Here is a 22,472-nt window from a genome sequence, read left to right on the forward strand (position 1 = left end):
TGGCCATCAACATGTAAGCATGGCCAGGATAATCCCATGATTTTTTGCATTTAAGGTTATTGTAATGAACCCATTTTTCACCCCCCGTCACAATGCGATTCAGAAATCCCTTCCGTTTTTGCCTCTGAAGCAACTGTTCATAAACACACAAATGCCGTTCAACATCTCTTGGTTTCAGCTCACATGGGACCCGAGTTCCTTCTTTCTGAATCATGCATATAGCCTTGAAATGTTTTGAAATGGCTTACTGTGTCACTCCCACTAATCGTGCCAATTCTTCTTAAGTTTGACGCAAGTCTTCACTCAGCGATGTCTCCAATTCTGCATCTTCGAAAACATTCTCTCTTCCACCACTATGGCAGTCTACTATGTTAAAATCACCATTCTTGAAGCATTGAAACCACACGTGAAGACACGTTCTTTCGCTAACAGCTTCCTTACCATATGTACTGGAGAGCGTTTGATGAGACTCTGCCACTGTTTTCTTCATATTGTAACAAAACTGTAACACTTCCCATAAATGATGAGAATTAGGCTCTTAAACTGACATTTTTAATCAAGAACAACTTTATGATGCAGACACAAATCGACTAATGTTTGAATGAGGTTATGTTGACCGAGGTCCAAGCTAACTCCCTGACATCTGCGATCTGTTTCTTTCAACCGGTTTTTACCATTGTCGTCACCTATCAGTAAACAGCTGAAGCAAAGTTGTACACCTTGTAAATTTTCATAACTTTGACAAAATTTTCCACCAATGCCCTTTCCTGCCTGCCTATGAGTGGGTTGTAAATGTGAAAAATTACAACAGTGTAAAATATATTAGCAACAAATAGTTAAGTGTTGAAAGCAATTACTCTTTTTCATTTGATGTTTTATTTATGAGACTTTCAGAAATATCTAAACCATGATTACAAATCCTCGTATCCCAAAAAAAGAAAAAAAAGTTTAATCTCAATTTTCCAGTAATGATGTATCATTTCTAAATAAATACAAATCTCTTCATGTGGAATTCCCAGTAGACTATATTTTTATTATTTTATTTACTGTACTGTTTTCTCTCGTCAGAAATTTGCACAGAAACTTTAGCATACAATTTTCTCTTTTTTTTTAGTCACTGCCAGAAAGAGTAATAAAAAGATTCTATTTAACTTTAATTATATATGAGCTTTGGAATGAAACTCCAGTGTGGGTGGTGGCAGAAAAATTTCAGTTACCAAGAGGATTTGTTCAAACCTTGATGGTTAATTCATCAACATTTGCTTCGTGTGTTATGCGATTCTGTGAGGTAAGTTGGGTACCATCCAGAAATGTCTGAGAACTCCGTAATTTTGTATTATATTCTTGTTATTAACATAATATTTGTTTCTGGCTTGCAGGAGTTACCAGAGTTCTGGGCATTTAAAGATCTTTTGTCAAGTTTCACACAGCGCTTATCACATTGTTGCACACTTGAACTTATCCCTCTTATGGAACTCCCTGCTGTGAAAAGGGTGAGTATATTCCTGCACTAGAGAAATTTCAATTTGGTACCAGAGCAGCGAGGAAGTGTTAAGTATGGCTTACTTGTAGCTCAGATGGTACCTACAAAGAAAAAGCCTTATTTCCTGCCCGCTGCCAGAGATCGTCCTCTAGTGGGCCTCATTGGTGGCTTACAAATACTGCTACACAGTGTCTCATCAGAGCATGGCATATCAAATAAAACTGCCATGATTAGGGAGACACTAAAAACAACTGTCACAATGGTTAGAGCTCATTTTAGCGAAGAGAAATGAGCAACCTATGGTGACACATTTTTTTTGCAAGAAATGTTTTCTTGCTGTCATAACCAAATGGTGAAATGCAAGGTTCAGCAGATCACATACTGTTAAATTGTGGGACAGCATTTAAGTCATTTGACTAGCTACCCTAATGAATGATAAGTAGATTCAAATTTGCCTAGCTTGTAGCAATGGGCTTCATTTTCCATATGTTGTATTTTATTTAAGGAATATTGTAATTAACTAAATTGCAAACACAAAAAAATGAACCCGTCTGACACTGGACTGCCATTAGGAGGTGGCTCAAATCCTCATACAGATGTTTAGTTTTATGTTTTCTGTGGTCTCCCTAAATCATTGAATATCAGTGTTGGGACAGTTCGTTTGAAAAAGTCATGTCCGTTTTCTTTCACCTGCTGTTCTTTGAAAGATCTTGTTCTGAATAAGATATTAAATCATATTAAACTGTAAATATATATAATATGTGTTGTGGTTGGCAGGAGAGCCAACACCATGTTACTAGAGGAGGCCGAAATGCACGCGTTTTAGCTCACACAGGCTGGCATGAGGTCTGGAACAGGACAAGGAAATTAGAATTTAGAAAAACTGACATAGCTGGTGGAATACTTAACTTTAATCCATTAATGATGAACGTCACTCTTGACAGCACATGATTCACAATATCAGTAGTAACTGAATATGGCACCTTGCTAGATCGTAGCAAATGATGTAACTGAAGGCTATTCTAAACTATCGTCTCGGCAAATGAGAGCGTATTTTGTCAGTGAACCATCGCTAGCAGAGTCGGTTGTACAACTGGGCGAGTGATACGAAGTCTCTCTAGACCTGCCGTGTGGCAGCGCTTGGTCTGCAATCATTGATAGTGGACAAGCGGGTCCGAAGTATACTACCAGACCACGGCCGATTTAAAGGCTACCACCTAGCAAGTGTGGTGTCTGGCGGTGACACCACATTCCTCGCCCGCAAATCGGTGTGCGATTGTGGTATAAGGCTTCCGCCCGGCGTGGGGAGGACCCCATGTTGACGTATGCGACAAGGTGGTAAGCCTAACAACAGGCGAGGCTGTGACACCCGCACCCTGCCATTCGCACCGCGGGGAGCTAGGAAACGCCTGAAAACCTGCTCCAGGATGCACGCGTACATGCAGTGTATGCGCCCGTAGAGAGACAGGAGGGACCGAAGGGTCGACTTCCATCGGGCCGGGGCACCCGACGGGCGAAGACGACACATGGTCCGGAGCGGGCAAGAGTTCCATGTCGGAGGACAACTGGTCCCGGGAAGCTATCGGCGGCGCGTGATCCAGGGAGGCGCCCGGTGGCAGCTGCAAAGTGTCCACTGCGGGCATCGCCGGCGGGAGAACAGGCGGCGGCGCGTCGCTATGGAGCAAAATGGAAGGCAGCGTTGGTAACACCTGGGGCTGAGACGAGCCAGTAGATGGGTCTCCAGGGCACTGACCGGTCGGCAACGTCGCTGAAAGCAGACGGAGAACGGCAGATCCCGTGCAGTGATAGAGGCGCAGCTGGTTGAGATGCTGGCGCACCGCACCAGAGGCCCCCAAACCAGATACATAGCACATCCGAGGCAGCGAAGAATACGCCCTTCGAGCCAACGCCGTGAACCTCGGTAGTGGCGGTAGTAGACAACATCGCCTGGGGCAAAAGTAGGAGTCTGCCGCTGCACAGGAACCTGATGCGGTGGATGTGGCATAGACATCAAGGTTCGATGAGGGCGACCATGGAGCAACTCAGCTGGCGAGCGACCATCTCGGGGTTGAAAGCGATACGAGGACAAAAAGAGCAATAATGCATCCTCCCGAGAATGCGACTCTTCTAACTTCAACATCTGTGACTTGAAAGTCCTAATCAGTCGTTCAGCGGCACCGTTTCACTGCGGCGAAAACGACGCGGATGTCAGATGTTGAATACCATTGGCCTTGCAGAATGACTGAAATTCTGCGTACATGAATTGTGGGCCATTGTCAGAAACAATAGTCTGTGAAAGACCTTCAATGCAAAAGATAGCAGATAACACTTGGATGGTGGCAGATGACGACATGGAAGACATCCGGACAACAAAAGGAAAAGTACTGAATGAATCTACCACAACCAACCATCGAGCATTCCAGAATGGACCAGCAAAATCGATGTGTAAGCGTTGCCAAGGTGAAGTGGCTTTTGGCCATGCAAAGAATATCCGCATTGGTGCTGATTGTTTTTCGGCACACACCATGCAAGAAGAGCACATATTTGTAATCGCGGCATCGATTCTGAACCAAGTACAGTGCTGGTGAGCAAGTTGTTTCATTCTCACTATACCCCAATGTCCTTGGTGGAAAAACTGTAAGACAGAGGACTGTAACGAACGTGGGACCACGACCCTGGACTGATCATTATCAGAATGCAACAGCAAAACACCACGTCGAACAAAGTCTCTCCTGGTGAGCAAAAAATGGGCGAACCAACAGATCCCTGATCCGTGACTTTGACAAGGGCCATTGCATAGCAACAAAATGCAGAACGGTAGCAAGGACAGGGTCGGCGGCTGTGGCTGTAGCGACACGACGAAAATCAGTCGGAAACAATTCGACCACGTCATTGATTTCCACATAAATGAACATGCAAGCAAGTTCAGAGGAATCAAATGCCCTATCCCCAGTAACAGGCAAGTGAGACAACGCATCGGCGTTTCTGTGCTTAGCAGTGGACCGATACAAGAAATCATAGCGGTACTGTGAGAGGAAAATAGACCAGCGAATGAATTTCTGCGCTGTACGTGGAGGTACAGGCTTGGTCAGATGAAAAAGCGATGTCAAAGGTTTGTAGTCTGTGATTATGGTAAAGTGACGACCATACAAGAAATCATGAAACTTTGTAACACCAAATACAAGAGCCAATGCTTCTTTCTCGATCTGTGAATAATTCCTCTGTGCAGACGAGAGCAATTTGGACGCAAAGGCAATAGGGCGATCGTGCGATCCATCTTTGTGCGCAAGCACAGCACCAATCCCGAAATCCGATGTCCGATGCATCCACCATCACCAAAAGGGGCTTCTGGGGATCGAATGACATAAGGCAAGTATTGGAAAGCAACGCCGATTTCAACTGGCGAAAGGCGCATTCGCATTCCGTCGTCCAGACGAACGGGACACCTTTACGGCGTAAGCGATGAAGCAGAGCTGAAATGGGAGAGGCATGTGGCACATATCTGTTATAGTAATTTATTTTTCCCAGCACACTCTGTAGCTGCTTCAAATTCTGCGGTGACGCAAGTCTTGCATGGCACGAAGGTGCGTGGGACTGGGATGTATGCCTTGGGCATTGAGTACATGTCCCAGGTATGGCAAATCACAGGCAAAAAACACACATTTGTCCTTCTGCAAGTGAAGACCATTTTGTCCCAAGACCTGAAATAATGTTCTGAGATTGGCTAAATGTTCTTCTTCCGTCTTTCCGGAGATCACAATATCGTCCAGATAGTTTGCTGCAGTAGGGACAGACGCACAAACAGTTTGTAGATATTGCTGAAACAATGCAGGGGCGGATGCACACCCGAATGCAGTCGTTTGAATTGATGCAACCCAAGATGCGTGTTAACCACCAAAACACGCTGGGATTCTTCGTCCACCGGTATTTGCAAGTACGCATATGCTAGGTCCAACTTTGAAAAATATTTATCCGGGCACAGTTTGTCAAAACGATCTTCCGGGCGGGGTAAAGGAAAAGTTGCAAACACTAGTTGTGGATTCACTGTTGCCTTGAAGTCCACACAGTCTCCATTTTCCCGAAGGTTTTGGCAAAATTACTAAGGGTGATGCCCAGAAAGAAGCCTGCACATGTTCAATAACATTTTGTGATTCCAAATCGTGTAATGTTTTTGCAACCTCATCACGCAATGCGTGGGGAACATTGCACACTCTGAAAAATTTCGGTTGCGCGTTTTCTTTCAGTTTCAAATGTGCTTTATAGTTCTTCGCGCAACCAAGGCCCGGTGCAAAAATGTCTGCAAATTCTTCACATAGACGAGAAACACTGCCTGAAGGCACAGTCTGGTTCACTGAAAGGACCTGATTTGTTATAGACAAGTTAAACAACTGAAATAAATCTAAACCAAACAAGTTCACTGCAGAAGAAGAATGAAGGGCGTAAAATGACATAAGTTTGTCCTTTGTATGTTGCAAGAAATCTGCACTGTCCTAACACAGGGATCTCTTGATCTGAATAGCTAGTTAACTTAACATTTGTGGCACGCAACGGAGGTGTGCCCAGCTGTTTGTAAGTGTCTTGACTGATCAGTGAAATTGCAGCTCCGGTATCAAGCTGGAATGGTATCACTTTGCCGTTAATATCCAAGTCGACAAAAAGTATATTGTCCTGCTGACGACAAGAGCGACTGTCCCGTGCAACGTGAACACTGGTACAAAATCACTTGCGACTCAATGGGATTTCCGATGATGTCGATGCACACTATTTGTGGGACTAACACAGTCACTGTTAGAGAGAGTGGCACTGGGCGGAGTGGAATGAACTACATGAATTTCCATGGGCGAAGTTTCGCGAGCCTGAGTATCCTTGGTTCGATTCCAATTCTGGCGTGAAGCAAAGGGCCTGGAATGGTTTTGAGTTTCCGATCTGAGCTTTTTCTGGCAAACACGCTGAACATATCCTTTTTTATGACAATAAAAGCAAATAGCTTGGTGTGATGGGTAGTTCTCAAGCGAATGTCTAGTAGTGCACCACGGGCAGGATTTGAGCACTGCATTTGCTTGCCGGCGCGGCACACGTAGCCGAGATCCTGGCGGCAGCGGCACGGCTGGGTGCGAGGGCTGTTTACTGCTCCGTGCAGCTCGCTCGGCGGGCCGGTTAACCTGACACACAGCTGGTGAAGTTTTAAATGATTCCTGAGCAAAGTCAAGTGTGTCCTGCCGATCCAATGTGTCCATCAGTTGTTGAAGGGAAGGATCTACTAGTTTCAAGATCTGTTCCCTTGTACGAACATCAGAAACATTCTGTGCAATTGCATCATGTGCCATAGTATCTGAATAAGGGAGTCCACATTGACACTCAAAACCACAATCCCTAGTAAGGCCTTGCAAGGTTGTAACCCACTCCCGATTAGTCTGACCTGCCGTACGTTTTGTACAAAAGAAGGTATACCTTTTTGCAACTACATTGATTGATTCTTTGAAATATGCATCTAATGCAGACAAAATTTCTTCGTAGGACAGAGTTGCTATGTCGCGTCGGGGAAATAATTTGACTATCACACGGTACGTTTGTAGGCCGACCGATGATAAGAGACAAGGCTGCCGCTCGTTACCTTGAATTCTGTAGGCGGCGAAATGGAATCCAAATTGGCGTTACCACTCTGTCCAGCTTTCCAGTGCAGCATCAAAAGGTCGAAAAGTTTGTGCAACAGCGTGTTGTGGCCGCGTTAGCGGTGGAGTGGCGGCTGCCGCATCGTTTGCATTGCACGTTGACCATGGACAAGTTGTCCAAGGGCATCCAGTAATGCCTGCATCTGCTGATTCTGTAAGCGATAAAATTCGGACAATACATCTGGAGATTGTGGCGAAGCCATTACACAAGTAAATCAGGGCAGTTTAGAGAAGAACACGGTTTTGCCTCGTCGCCAATGTTGTGGTTGGCAGGAGAGCTAACACCGTGTTACTAGAGGAGGCCGAAATGCACACGTTTTAGCTCACACAGGCTGGCGTGAGGTCTGGAACAGGACAAGGAAATTAGAATTTAGAAAAACGGACGTAGCTTGTGGAATACTTAACTTTAATCCAGTAATGATGAATGTCGCTCTTAGTAACTGAATATGGCGCCTTGCTAGGTCGTAGGAAATGGCATAGCTGAAGGCTATTCTAAACTGTCGTCTCGGCAAATGAGAGCGTATTTTGTCAGTGAACCATTGCTAGCAAAGTCAGTTGTACAACTGGGCGAGTGCTAGGAAGTCTGTCTAGACCTGCCGTGTGGCGGCGCTCGATCTGCAATCACTGATAGTGGCAACACGCGGGTCCGACGTATACTACCGGACCGTGGCCGATTTAAAGGCTACCACCTAGCAAGTGTGGTGTCTGGCGGTGACACTACAATATGAAGTGGGAAACAATTTTTTATGAGAGAGTAAAAGAAATTTGAATCTCACTGGATCAAATACACTGATTTTCTATTCAGGGAAATGTTAGAATTGTGCTTTATATTAAATAAGCCAGTCCATCCTTACAGTCTTCACCATCGATGTATGTATTGATTTAACAGGGAATAAGTTTGAATCCGAGCAGGATACATGTATAACTTACTCCTTTAATTTGTACTGAACTGTGACTACTGTATCAAATAGGTGGAGAGTATAGTCAAAGAATCCCTTACTTTCCTCATAAACTGCTATTCTTATACAACCAATAGAGCTGTTGCTGATATTTGATTCATGTTGAAGTGGAAGAGTAGTGCACAAGTTCACCTCTGATGCTACCTTGGAATAATAAAGCAACGTATAAATCCTTATAGGCAGCTCAGATACAGTAAGCAACAGATTCTTCTGACCCTGTTACTTGATACTTACATACACACCCATAATGGCATTTATGTATAGTGTACATGTAATAAAATACTAAGTGATACCATTTAAAGATAACAAGAAATTCTGGTTTGTCAGTAAAAGAACTTCTTTTTGTATCATGAAGTTTATTCCCACAAGGATTAAGTATTACTGAAAATTAAAGGTACAACGTTAAAGTAAAACAATAATAGAAATTCCTGGATGTACAGTACATGAAATAACATCTCTTTATTGTGCCTATCACGAGTCAGCATCTCCGCTGTATGGTGAGTAGCAACTTCCCTTCTCTGATGTTACAAAGCAGTAAAACTGTCATTTTAGTAAAAACATTCTTTATATGAAACAAAATTCTATGCCCAATTTTTTTTTTCTTTAATCAGAACTTCACCTTAATGTATTTGCTGAAGTATTTGCATAAACTGCCCAACCAGGCCTGGAACATCTCTGGGTTAAACACTCTTTTATAAATTCATTCTTGTAATCAAGTAGACCATTACTTTACCAGTAATGCTTTCTCAAATTCACTCTATGGTTTGCAGTATTCCACAGCCTCATTGGGCCACATTTCAGTGTCTTCCTGGATGTAAACGGTGAGGAAACCTATCGTTAGCCTATCTGAACATGATTTTGGAATAGCTCCATGAAATGCATGAATAGGTATGATAGGGTGAATAGACTTCTTGCCTAATAAAAATCTTCGGAATTTCTGATGTCATTTTAAATTCTCCTGTAGTAACATTGCAGCATAAAAGCAGCACATCCTCCACATTGTCCTGAGTATCGTGCAATAGCATAGTCGTGGGCTTGGCTTGCATTTGCTGCAGACTGCTCAATGTTGGTTCAGGAATGAAATTATTTTCAGAACCTTGTGCTACCATTTGCACAATAACCTTTATATTTGCTAGTTATTTTTTACATTTCTGATATGTTCCCTCACAGTATTTTGCCATACCAATAAATCTTGGCTAATTTATTTGTTTATGTTATGTAACTCAGTTGCTGACTGACTGATAGAACAACTATGCCCACCACTCCATTCATAATTTTCCCAATGGATGCCTGTTCTTATTGTCTTCCATTTCTATGGTATGGGTATCCTTTTCAGATGCCAGAAACTGTTCCAAAAATTGGTTCCTTTGTCCCTCAAATTGCTCACACAGGACTTTTTCCTGCTCTGAAGCAATGTATCTAATTTATTGGAAAGTGGGTGAAAATAGTTCGAAATGCATTCATTTTACTTCTACAGCCTCACTGGTGTTGCACCATCCCTGGTACACCACCACATGCTTGTTTCAACTTTGACATTTCAGTGGATAACTTTTTCATTATTTTATCTTGTCTTTCTGAAAGTTTGTTAAGTTCAAACAGGAACCTGTCCTCCTTATCTGCTGTAATTTCTGAAATTTTATTAGACATCCTTAAAATTTTGTTTGCGATTGCATCCTGCTTTTTTGAATTCTCTGAAGTTCTGGCCGACATCGCTACCTGCTTTCTTCAAATTTCAAACACCTCTTGAAAACCACAATGCAAATTTCTTAAAAATTTCTGTTATGGACTCTTATCAGTCATAGCCTGCTTTCTGAATACCGGTTTCTCCCATTTCAGGATTCAACTAGACATCGCTAGCTGCTCCGGAATCCATGGTTGTTTGCTTAGCAGTCTTTCTATCGTGGTGTGGGTTTCATCAAAAAGTGATATGATGTTAAAGTAATTAATATTAGGATCTAGCAATTGGTTTGCTAAATTGCAAGAATATTGGTTGCATCATAAAATGTTCCTTTAAAAAAAAAAAAAAAAAAAAAAACTGTCCTACAGCTCACAGTTCTGTTATTGTGTTGTCATGCGTATCTCACTCACAAACAACAGAAAATTATTTATTACTCCACAAAAAACTACTTTAATGATAGACAAAACGTTGGTGGCTGAATGTTGAGTCATTATAAGCATTTTGTTTGATGCGAGTAAGCCGGTATAAAAACCACATGAAGTTTGACTTGCATATGCTGCTCCACTGAAGATACTTTCTCTTCTCCCAGTGTACCACAGTTTGGCATTGTCTTTATTCTCTCTCCAGTTAGAAGTTCATGAAACATAGAAAGCATATACAACTTGTTACGACATTTCATTAATAATTACAAAACTCTGTTAACATGTCCTGCCTCGTTTTGACAGTTCACAGTGTGCATACGTATTCAGAAGCAAAAGTAAGGGAAATCATAACTACCTGTCTTTTCTGGCAATATACTGCATAAAAGAAAATTAATTTTTTCATAAGATGTCGTATAAAGTAACTCCAAAATAAATTTAAATCTGTAGGTTTGTTTCTTTAGCAAAACTAATCAGAATGTACATTCTCTTGCAGTCACCTTTCTACATGGTAATAAAACATACCACACTACAAAGTATCTAAAAATATTCCTTTGAACTTAAATTTGCTCTTTCATATGATAAATAATTCAATGAGTGAAGAAACATAATAAGAATGCAGTGTGCACATGTGATGTTTAACAAATACTTACATTTATTTCTATATAAATACATTTGGGTTCAACATCTGTCAGTCAAAGAAGCCAGCAAGAAAAGAAATGAGAAGTTAAAATGGCTGTAATGAGTTTTACAATAACAACCAGCAAGCTGTATCAGAAGACGACAGAAATTCAAATTTAGTGCATCAGGCTCCTATTTTAGGCTACATCATCTCTGACAAAAATCAAGTATAACACAAATTAATTATGTTATACACCATGTTCTTTTAACACAATAGAAGCATACAGTTACCATATGAGATTTTAAGGTAACATTTTGATTTATTGTGAATCAATAAATGTGGCATTCAAAAAAATCTTGTACGGTAAATAATTTTTAATAAATGTTTGCTAAAGTGTGATGTTTAATCCTTATAAGCAAGAACTATGACTGCGTGACAGAAAATGTTTATTAATCAGTCAGTCAGCATCTCTCCAGGGTGCAGGATTACACTTTTTGCTGGGATTCCATACATGCCAAGGTTAAGGAATTGCAGCTATGTATCCCAAAAAATGATTAGCAAAAGCAGTTGTAGATGAAGAAAGTGAAAATTGAATGAATGGAGTGAATGACAGAAACAAAATAATTTATAACATGTAGTCCCTACATGGTATTTGGCTTTGTATTTTCGTATGCTGGATATGTAAGTGACTTCACAGTCAGCAAATAGTTCTACTTTAATTTGCACCCTATAATATAGCAATACATATATGAACTGAAATACAATAGAAAAGGAAAATTACACCCATTGTTCCAAGTAGGACATCTTGTAAACATTAGTCTTAATGATAGTGCTACTTAAATTACTGCAAGTGATGTGTTACAGAAAATACAACAAAGGTGAGTTATGGTGGTAAATCACTCCCTGCTTCATTAATGATTTACTGAAAAGAATTTTCAGACAGGTTTTTGTCTTTTAGGATAAAATAACGTTTATGACTATTTGAATATTTAATTTTGAGTAATTATGCAATAGATTGATTTTTCTGCCGAAATTTGTGTGCATCACCATTTTATTGGAATACCAGCTTCTGAAAATCAGTTAAATGCAGTTAATATTACTAAAGAGGAACTATTAAATAATTATACTACCTACTACAGTCAAAGGTTTTTAATTTTGAAAACAAAATAAAATGGAAAAAAATAGATGGCCCTAATACTCTACCAATCCCACCAGAATGTAGAGGTCTGTTGCAATTAACTCTCAACTGTTTACTAACAGTTATTATAACCTCAGAGCCAATAGTTTTAACATGTCACTTTTATGATGAGTAGCTAGCTATCTACCCTTTTCATAACATTGTCGATATTCCAACTTGGACTTTTCATTGTTTGATAAATACAGCCAAAGCCTTCTTCAGCAAAGAAAACACACACACACATTCACACAAGCAAGAACAACTCATGCACACATGACCACTACCACCAGCAGGTCTGATGGGAGTGCAGCTGTCAACATGAATAGCAATCTGGAGTGGTGTGGGAAAGGGGGAGGAATGGCAGGATATGGGTGCTGGGAGAGAAGTGTGATGTCTGACAGGGTGTGCAGTGACTAGAGACCACCAGGCTCAGCATCGGGAGATGTGGGGCGAGTGGGAAAGGAGAGGAACAGGGAAAGGAAAAGGACAGGTGGGTGCATTGGCAGAGGGGAGCACACAAAGATGGAGGCAATAGGACAAGGGGGCAGAGCTATTGATTGGAGAGTGTGGAGACAGTAGGTTACCTTAGATTGAGGCTAAGATAATTTTTGCAGCAGAGAATATGTTGTAAGGATAACTCCTATCTGCACAGTTCAGAAAACAGTTTCCATCCCCTTGTCCTGATACCTCCTCCATTTTGACATTTCCTCATGCTCTTTGCGTGCCACCCTCTGCCAATATACCCACTCATCCATTTCCTTTCCCCACCACCCCCTGCCACTGTGCCCGCCACCTTCTGCTAATGTACACACCCATCCGTCCCCCCCCCCCCCCCCCCCAACACACACACACACACACACACACACACACACACACACACACACACACACACACACACACACCACCTCCCTATGCTGCACTTGGCTAGTCAGTGCATGCCCTGCCAGACAGTGCTCTCCCCCCATCCCCTCACCCACCTACATCTTGTTATGCCTACCCCATCCCTGCCCCCCTCTCAAGATTACTATTCACCAGACAGTTGCGTTCTGGTCGGAGTTGCTGGTGGTAGCAGTCATGAGTGCATGAAGTGTGTTTGCTAGTGCGAATAAGTGTGTGTTTTCTTTGCTGAAGAAGGCTTTGGCCAAACTCTATAATGTGTAACCACTTTTTCTTTGTGTCTGTCTGCAACTCAACAGGTCATCTTTATTTAATATGTTATTCACATTCATTGTCAGTGTTAAATTCTTGAAGAGTGCTTGTTATTAATGTGAGCGCAGCTTGTAAGTACTGCTTCTGGAAAATGTTGTGATGTGTTTTCTACCATGTTTTCTGCTGATATGTATAATGCTTGAATAGTATTGTTTCCTCAAAATCCTTATTTTCAACAGGTAAAGGAATCCCCACATCCATTTTCTATTTCTATTTTATAATGTAGCTTTATTTTTATTGTGTGTTAATTTCATCATGTAGATGTTAATTTATTTATTTTATGTAATTTTACGAGTTTATTACCGATAATAGGATTTACCAAAACTAATCGCTACAGTACATGCACTGTGTTCAACAGTGGATTAAGATAATCTTCTAAGTTTACATCATCTTCATGTTGTGACTTCTTGATCCTGATATCTTATTATTTACAGTTTTGCTTATGCAGCTCCCAGCTAGATGAAGTATTCACATTTTGTAATTTAAATTTAAAAATATTCAGAAATAATATGTGTAAAAAGCTCTAAGTGGTGTTCTTTGTATTAGATATGTCTTCCATAATCATCATGCACAATTTGCAGTGTGTGTATAGTGGTAGCTATAATAGGTATATATATGATTCATAGAGTTGTGAAATCACCATGGAAAATCTTAAACCTTGATAATAATGCATTAGTACACTTTGTTTTCAGCAACTCATATATTATCTCTCCTCATTTTTCTTTCTTTGCCTCATGGCTCCTTATACCACATTCAGCAGAAGTTGCAAGATGATTTGTTGACTATGTTCAAAACACACTAACTACTAAATTCACTGTACTTGACTGACATTCTTAGCACATTCCGTTTTCACTCTCTAAGCTATAATTCAGGAGCTACAAACAGACTAAATTACAGTTAGAGCTACATGAACTTCGCATATGCTACTAATGTGAAACATTTTGACAGTGTAAAAAAAATAGTTAATCCAGTACTATCTGGTTATTGTACACCATGTTTTTGGTCAATTTCAAATTGTCTTAAATGTGAAATTGGTATATTTCAGCAAAATTTATTAAAAATAGTAAATTTCAGTGAAGTTTATTACTTAAGTGCTAAGATACCTGAAATGTTTTACTTAAGTGCTAAGATATCTGAATACAAGATGCTCAACTTGTAATGTTTTTAATATAGCCACAGTTGTATGTAAAATCACAATATGAAGATGACAATAGAGCACACATGTGGCCACCATCTCTGGCAGCTCAGACCAGCATTCCAGTCCGAGCTGCCGGAGATGTGATAACGTTTGTGTAAGTTGTGCTTGCTTGTGTGCGTGTTTCCTTTTCTGAAGAAGACTTTGGCCAGAAGCTAGAGTGTAAGTGTCTTTTAGTTGTGCCTGTCTGCGACTCGATGTGCCGTCCTTACAATAAGTAGCAATCCATAAACACACATCAGGCCCAGCTAATATTTTTTACGAAAACATTGGCAAGCTCTTCAGCCCGGCAGTTTGTGGTGCATAGCCATATTTGAATGAAAGTGCTATTGTTAATGTAGCCAAAAAAAAAAATTAAACAACTTTGTCATTACGCCAACACCTTCTTAACTGCTTGAGATGTGATGGGAAGCAGGATATAATGCAATTTCTACTCTGTAAAAAGCATAAATATGCTGAAATTGGAAGGGCTGCTTTATCTGCAATTTGGGTTCCTGTCAGTAGTGTGGATGCGGAGATGTATTTCTCAACATGGAATTTAGACGTAAGTGACAGAAGGTGATCAATGAAGCCAGACATTTGTTGCAACTTCAGTGATTGCATTCAGTAGATCAACATTTGTACGGAGGCCTAAAACTGTGTTAATTTGAAAGAGAACTAACGCAATGGTGTTTTGTTACATAAATAATCAGTTTCCTCTACATAAGAAAACTGTGAATAGTTAAAAGAAAAAGTCAAACTTATATGTATGGGTCATGCATAAAGACATCACAAAATATAAATGCTAAATTCAAATTTCAAAATGCTAAATTTTGTAAGTTTATTTTTGCTAATTTCATGTACCTCTCATTGTAATATTTTGGCTGTATTGTAACTATACGAAATTGTTAATTACATAACCATATGCCTAGACTCCCCAGCAACTTCCAAGCATAATTCTGATACTATAAACTTTTTTTCCTTCAGTTACACAGCCATATAACATAATTTGTATTCCATTGCTTTTGTATGTAAGTTGATGTGAAATTGTACACACCCGTTCTTTTGCAGGGTCGAGCAAAACAATTGTACAATGCTGGTTTTAAAACCATAACTGATGTTGCAAATGCTGATCCAAAACAGCTTGTTCGTATGGTTGACCATTTGCCAACACGGGTAGCTAAACAGATTGTTTCAGCAGCAAAGGTGAGAATTTGTACATCGCACTGAGTGAATTCATAAATGCAAGCACAAGAAATTGCTAAGAAATTAAATGAATACTTTGTGATGGAAAGGTAACTTTTAGGTGAAGTATTGTTTCCTACGTGCCACTTGATTGTGATATTGCAGTCCTAAGTTAAGCACTAATATCAACAGACTTTCCTCATTTTGTCAGTAGTAGGAGGTCATTGTGACAACAATATTTCCATCAGTAATGGCTTTAATAATCTCAGCTGCATCATAATTACATACTAAAAGAAGAATAGTGCCATACTAACTGATGCACACCGCTCACGTTAGTTTATGGTGTGGTAGGATTAGTAGTAGTAGTAGTAGTTGTTGTTGTTGTTGTTGTAGTTCATTCATTCAGACACATGGAATGGTAGCAATTTCATGACCCCAATGACTCTCTTAGTCAGTGCATCACAACATATGAGATTCGTCCACAAAGTAAGTTCCGTTTCTATATCTATCTGCGGCAGCACTACAATCGTAGTTCCGAGCATGCGCGGCAGTTATTCTGACTCAAGGAGAAGACATGTACGCCATTTTCAGATCGCTGCTGCTGACATGTGCTTTGTAGTGCTTCTTTATAATGTCAGCCATAATTGAACATGCTGCCTTGTGTGAAATCAGATCTGTGATTTGTTTTCTGAATGCAAAGAAAGTTAAACCAAAGGAAATTCATCGACAAGTCTGCGAGGTTTACGGACAAAATGCTATGAGTGCCCTTGCTATGGAAGTTCCGCAAATCTCATGATCACTAATTCATGAAATTGTTACTGAAAAACTGAAATTTCAAAAACTTTGCTCACATTGGGTACCCAAAATTCAAAACAATGGATGGGCAGTGCACTTCAGTTTCTGACATGCTACAATGAATAAGGCAATGGTTTTCTTTCTCGGATAGTCACAGGGGATGAAACTTGGGTATTGTACAACACCCCTGAAACAAAACGGTAATCAATGGAAAGGAGACACACTTCATCCCCAACAAAGGTTAAGCCTAAGCAAATCTTGACACCGTGAAAAGTCATGTGCACCATTTTGTGGGACAGAAAAGGCATTTTGTTGATTTATTTCTTACCCAAGGCCGAACAATCAATGCACATGGTTACTGTGAGATCATTAAGAAATTGTGCCGCGCAATACAGAACAAGTGCTAAGGATTAAAGGTGTTTTTGTCCATGAAAATGCCCGACCACACACTGCGAATGTAACCAAACAACTCTTACACGAATTTCTCTGGGACACATTTGATCATCCTCCGTACAGCCCAGACCTTGCTCCTAGTGACTTTCATCTCTTCTTACACCTAAAATCTGTCCTTGGTGGTCACCACTTCAATGATGATGATGATGAGCTGAAAGAACATGTTACCTATGAAGAGGGCGTACAAAACTTGTGCCACGCTATGACAAGTGCCTACAAAATTTCAGAAGCTATGTAGAAAAGTAGTTTAACAGTTGTAGATTTTTGTACAATAAATATTTTTTCTGTATCTGTACACGTTTGTTTTATATAACCAAAAAAAATCAACAAAATGTCCTGAAACAGCTTCTCAAGTGTATAGTGTGTAAAAAGTAATGCTACCTTATCGAAAACTGACTAAGTTACAAAACTTGTTAAGGCAGATTCCATTATGCAGTCCACATAACTGAATACTCCATTGCATGTTCTTAATACACATGCTGTAACATTTGTTGATAAATTGCAGCAACTCATTACACAGCTTCTTTCTGCCATTTGGGGTAGTGTGAAGGTGAGTTTTGTTAGCAGCATCATTAAAAAATTAAATTATTGTGTGGCATTATAGGGTGGAACACCTCATCTGGAGTTGTTCGGCCACCTGGTGCAAGTCTTCCTATTTGACGTCACTTAGGCGACTTGTGTATCAGTGAAGATGAGATGAAATTATGAGGACAATACAAACACCCAGTACTTAAATGAAGAAAATCTCAGGCTTGTCCAGGAGTCAAACCTGGGACCCTGTGATGTAAAGGCAGTGACACTAACCACTGCACCATAAGCTACAGCTAAAATTACAGTTCAATTTTACACAAAGTACCCTATAGCATCGGCTCCTTACTTAACATGCATTTATCGCGAGTCTCTTTCCCAGTGCTAAGTCCCAAGCGACTGGAAAATAACATAGGTGACTGTTGTATAAGTAGGGTAAAAGAACAGACCTACAAAATTTCAGTCCAATACTGTTAATATTGGATTGCTGCAGAATTCTTGAATACATTCTAAGTCCAGGTATAATAAAGTTCCTTGAGACAGAAAAGCTTCTGTCCATAAATCAGCAGAGATTTAGAAAACTTAACTCATGTGAAACCTGGATGAAGGACAACAGGCAGATCCCGTATGCCTAGATTTCCAGAAATTGTTTTACACAGTTTTACTGCAAACCGTTAACAAAGGTCTGAGTGTACTGAGTAGGTTCCCATATATGCGAGTGGCTTGAAGACTTCTTAAATAATTGAACCCAGTATGGTGTCCTGGATGGCAAGTATTCATCACAGGGTGGACCATTTTAATCGATAATGGGGAATAACTCGGAACAGAAGTGAGATACAGCAAATTGTGTGAGATAAAAGTTGCGAGAGGGTCACGCATTAATACTAATGATCATGACCATGAATGCGATTTTCAAGATGATTTGCAAGTTTTTTTTAATCCATAATGTTTAATTTAAGATTTGAAAAGAGTGGAAAATTTTACATATAAAATGACACGTTATTCAAGGTCATGGCAAGATTCAGTGAAGGTCAAAGAAGTAAATATGTTTTTAGTTCTAATAGGGATTAACTCAGAACAGAGGAGGGATACAGCAAATGGTTCTCACTTTGAGCAAAATGTCACTTTGAGCACATGCTCAATGCTTAATTTCCAGTGAAAGGCAAGTCCCGAGGAATTAAAGGTGAAGGGACTCACTCAACGAGTTGCAAATCAATGATCTACATTTTATTTATGTTTGTTCTGTCTTGCAAATATCAAAATAACATTTATATGTTGTGATGTATTTATTTTTGTCAATAAACATGTCAATTAAAACTTCGTTCTTTCCAAGTCTGAAATCATGAATAGGGGTTTCCATGAAACAAAGCTTAAGGTTTGAATGAACTTAAATAATTACATTTAAGATCATGATTATTGGTAATAATATTTGGCCCCCTATGCCCCTTCCAACTTGTATCTAACATTGTATTTTGCTGTATCCTTTCCCTGTTCAAATTTAATCCCCACTAGGGCTAAAATCATATTTGCTTATTTGACCTTCGTTGAACCTTGCCGTGACCTTGAATAATGTAATCATTTTATTTACAAAATTTGCCATTCTGTTTGAATCTTGAATCAAATAGCAGGGCTTCCATTTAAAACATTCACTTTAAACTCCAAATCGCATTCAAGGTCACAACCATTAATAGCAATGCGTGATCCTCTTTACCACCCACAACTTTTATCTAAAACATTTTGCTGTATCTTATCTCTATCCCAAGTAATTCCTGATTATGGATTAAAATGGCTCACCATGTGTATAATATGACAGACAGAGTGAGCAGCAATCTGTAACTGTTTGCTGATGATGCTGTAGTGTATGGGAAAGTGTTGTCATTGGTTGACTGTGAGGATACAAAATAACTTTGAATTTCTGTTTAGTGTAATGGATAGCAGTTCACTCTAAATGTAGAAAAATGTAAGTTAATGCAGATGAGTAGGAAAAACAACATTGTGACATTGGGATACAATATTGGTTGTGTGCCATTTGACACAGTCAGATTGATTAAATATCTAGGTGTAACATTACAAAGGGATATGAAATAGAATGAGAATGTAAGGTGGAACTCTAACACAACTCATTTTTGCGTACTGATCTAGTGTGTGGAATACCCACCAGGTCAGATTAAAGGAAGACATTGAAGCAATTCAGAGGCATGTTAGTTAGTTAGTTACATGTTCCATTGATCAATAGCACGGAAAAACCGTTATGATGTGGGACATGTCAAATGCACAAGAAATGCGCAGAGGAATTTTTTTTCCATTATAGTATTATACTTATGTATTTCTATTCTCTATCTCATTCCCTAAATGGCACAAAACACATATATTATTTCTCCAGATTTATTTATTCATATTCAAGAATTCATCTATAGTACAGAATGAGTTGTCAAGGAGATATGATTTCAATTTGTTTTTGAAACTATTACTGCTGTCTGTCAGACATTGTATTTAATCTGCTAATTTATCAAAAAGTTTTATAGCAGCATATTTTATCCCTTTCTGGGCCAAAGATAGGTTAAGTAAAGGATAGTGTAGGTCTTTCTTTTTTCTGGTATTGTAATCATGAATGTCGCTGTTGGTTTTAAACTGGTCCATTTTGTTGAGAGAAAATTTCATTACTGAGTAAATGGACGACTGTGAAGCAGTTGTAAGAATTCCTAACCTTTTAAACAGATGCCTATAAGATGTGTGACTATGAACCCCACACATTATTCTAACTACTTTCTTGTGAGCATTGAATACCTTTTGCCTGAGTGTTGAGTTGCCCCAGATTATTATTCTGTATTACCTCAGAGAGTGGAAGTATGCAAAATATGTTAGCTTACTAATTTCTACATCCTCAAAATTGGCAATTATTCTGATTTCAAAAGTTGCTGAACCTAGTCGTATTAGGAGATCCAAAATATGAATTTTCCTATTATGATTCTCATCTATATGTACACCCAAAAACTTAGTATGGTCTACCCTGGCTACTGACTTCTTTTGATGTGTTATGTTTATTGAAGGAATTATACTTTTTGCAGCATAAAATTGGATGTACTGTGTTTTTTCAAAGTTCAGAGCAAGCGCATTCGCAGGAAACCAATTAAGAACTTTTCCAGAGACCTTATTTGCATCATTTTCTATTGGACTTTCCTTTACTGGATTAATAATTATGCTTGTGTTGTCAGCAAACAGTGTCAATTCAGCATCTTGTTTCATGTTAGAAGGGAGGTCATTCACATACACTCCTGGAAATTGAAATAAGAACACCGTGAATTCATTGTCCCAGGAAGGGGAAACTATATTGACACATTCCTGGGATCAGATACATCACATGATCACACTGACAGACACACATAAACACAGGCAACAGAGCATGCACAATGTCGGCACTAGTACAGTGTACATCCACCTTTCGCAGCAATGCAGGCTGCTATTCTCCCATGGAGACGATCGTAGAGATGCTGGATGTAGTTCTGTGGAACGGCTTGCCATGCCATTTCCACCTGGCGCCTCAGTTGGACCAGCGTTCGTGCTGGACGTGCAGACCGCGTGAGACGACGCTTCATCCAGTCCCAAACATGCTCAATGGGGGACAGATCCGGAGATCTTGCTGGCCAGGGTAGTTGACTTACACCTTCTAGAGCACGTTGGGTGGCACGGGATACATGCGGACATGCTTTGTCCTGTTGGAACAGCAAGTTCCCTTGCCGGTCTGGGAATGGTAGAACGATGGGTTCGACGCGGTTTGGATGTACCGTGCACTATTCAGTGTCCCCTCGACGATCACCAGAGGTGTACGGCCAGTGTAGGAGATCGCTCCCCACACCATGATGCCGGGTGTTGGCCCTGTGTGCCTCGGTCGTATGCAGTCCTGATTGTGGCGCTCACCTGCACGGCGCCAAACACGCATACGACCGTCATTGGCACCAAGGCAGAAGCGACTCTCATTGCTGAAGACGACACGTCTCCATTCGTCACTCCATTCACGCCTGTCGCGACACCACTGGAGGCGGGCTGCACGATGTTGGGGCGTGAGCGGAAGACGGCCTAACGGTGTGCGGGACCGTAGCCCAGCTTCATGGAGACGGTTGTGAATGTTCCTCGCCGATACCCCAGGAGCAACAGTGTCCCTAATTTGCTGGGAAGTGGCGGTGCGGTCCCCTACGGCACTGCGTAGGATCCTACGGTCTTGGCGTGCATCCGTGCGTCGCTGCGGTCCGGTCCCAGGTCGACGGGCACGTGCACCTTCCGCCGACCACTGGCGACAACATCGATGTACTGTGGAGACCTCATGCCCCACGTGTTGAGCAATTCGGCGGTACGTCCACCCGGCCTCCCGCATGCCCACTATACGCCCTCGCTCAAAGTCCGTCAACTGCACATACGGTTCACGTCCACGCTGTCGCGGCATGCTACCAGTGTTAAAGACTGCTATGGAGCTCCGTATGCCACGGCAAACTGGCTGACACTGACGGCGGCGGTGCACAAATGCTGCGCAGCTAGCGCCATTTGACGGCCAACACCGCGGTTCCTGGTGTGTCCGCTGTGCCGTGCGTGTGATCATTGCTTGTACAGCCCTCTCGCAGTGTCCGGAGCAAGTATGGTGGGTCTGACACACCGGTGTCAATGTGTTCTTTTTTCCATTTCCAGGAGTGTATATCAAGAACAGGAGGGGACCCATGATCGAACCTTGTGGAACACCTAATGTAATTTCACCCCAGTTAGATGAAGTGGCAAACTCCTTTGAATCACTTGAAGCATATAAAGAGACTTTTTGCTTCCTGTTCTGTAGATATGACTTAAACCACTCATATGCTGTTCCATTTATGCCATAGAGTTGTAATTTCTCTAACATAATGTCATGGTTCACACAATCTAATGCTTTGGATAAGTCACAGAATATTCGTACTGGTGACATTTTACTATTTAAAGACTCTATTATGTGGACAGTGAAATTGTATATTGCTGTCTCAGTGGAACAGCATTTCTGAAACCGAACCAAGTATCCCATTACTGTTGAGATGGCTAACCACTCTTGAGTACATTACTTTCTCAAAGATTTTTGAAAATGCTGCAAGCAAGGATACT

At 40.6% G+C, this 22,472-nt stretch overlaps 1 protein-coding gene across 2 annotated transcripts in view; it reads left to right on the forward strand.

Moving 5' to 3' along the window:
* The window catches only part of LOC126281397 (helicase POLQ-like), a 107,514-nt gene that overhangs the window by 81,002 nt on the left and 4,040 nt on the right, over positions 1-22,472 (forward strand). For both annotated transcript variants that reach the window (XM_049980328.1, XM_049980329.1), the window contains 3 exons: positions 1,115-1,288; positions 1,380-1,493; positions 15,465-15,599. In XM_049980328.1, coding sequence (XP_049836285.1) covers positions 1,115-1,288; positions 1,380-1,493; positions 15,465-15,599 — 423 coding nt within the window. The remainder of the gene's footprint in view (positions 1-1,114; positions 1,289-1,379; positions 1,494-15,464; positions 15,600-22,472) is intronic.

Source organism: Schistocerca gregaria, chromosome 7 (genome assembly GCF_023897955.1).
Source record: "Schistocerca gregaria isolate iqSchGreg1 chromosome 7, iqSchGreg1.2, whole genome shotgun sequence".
Lineage (NCBI taxonomy): Eukaryota > Metazoa > Arthropoda > Insecta > Orthoptera > Acrididae > Schistocerca > Schistocerca gregaria.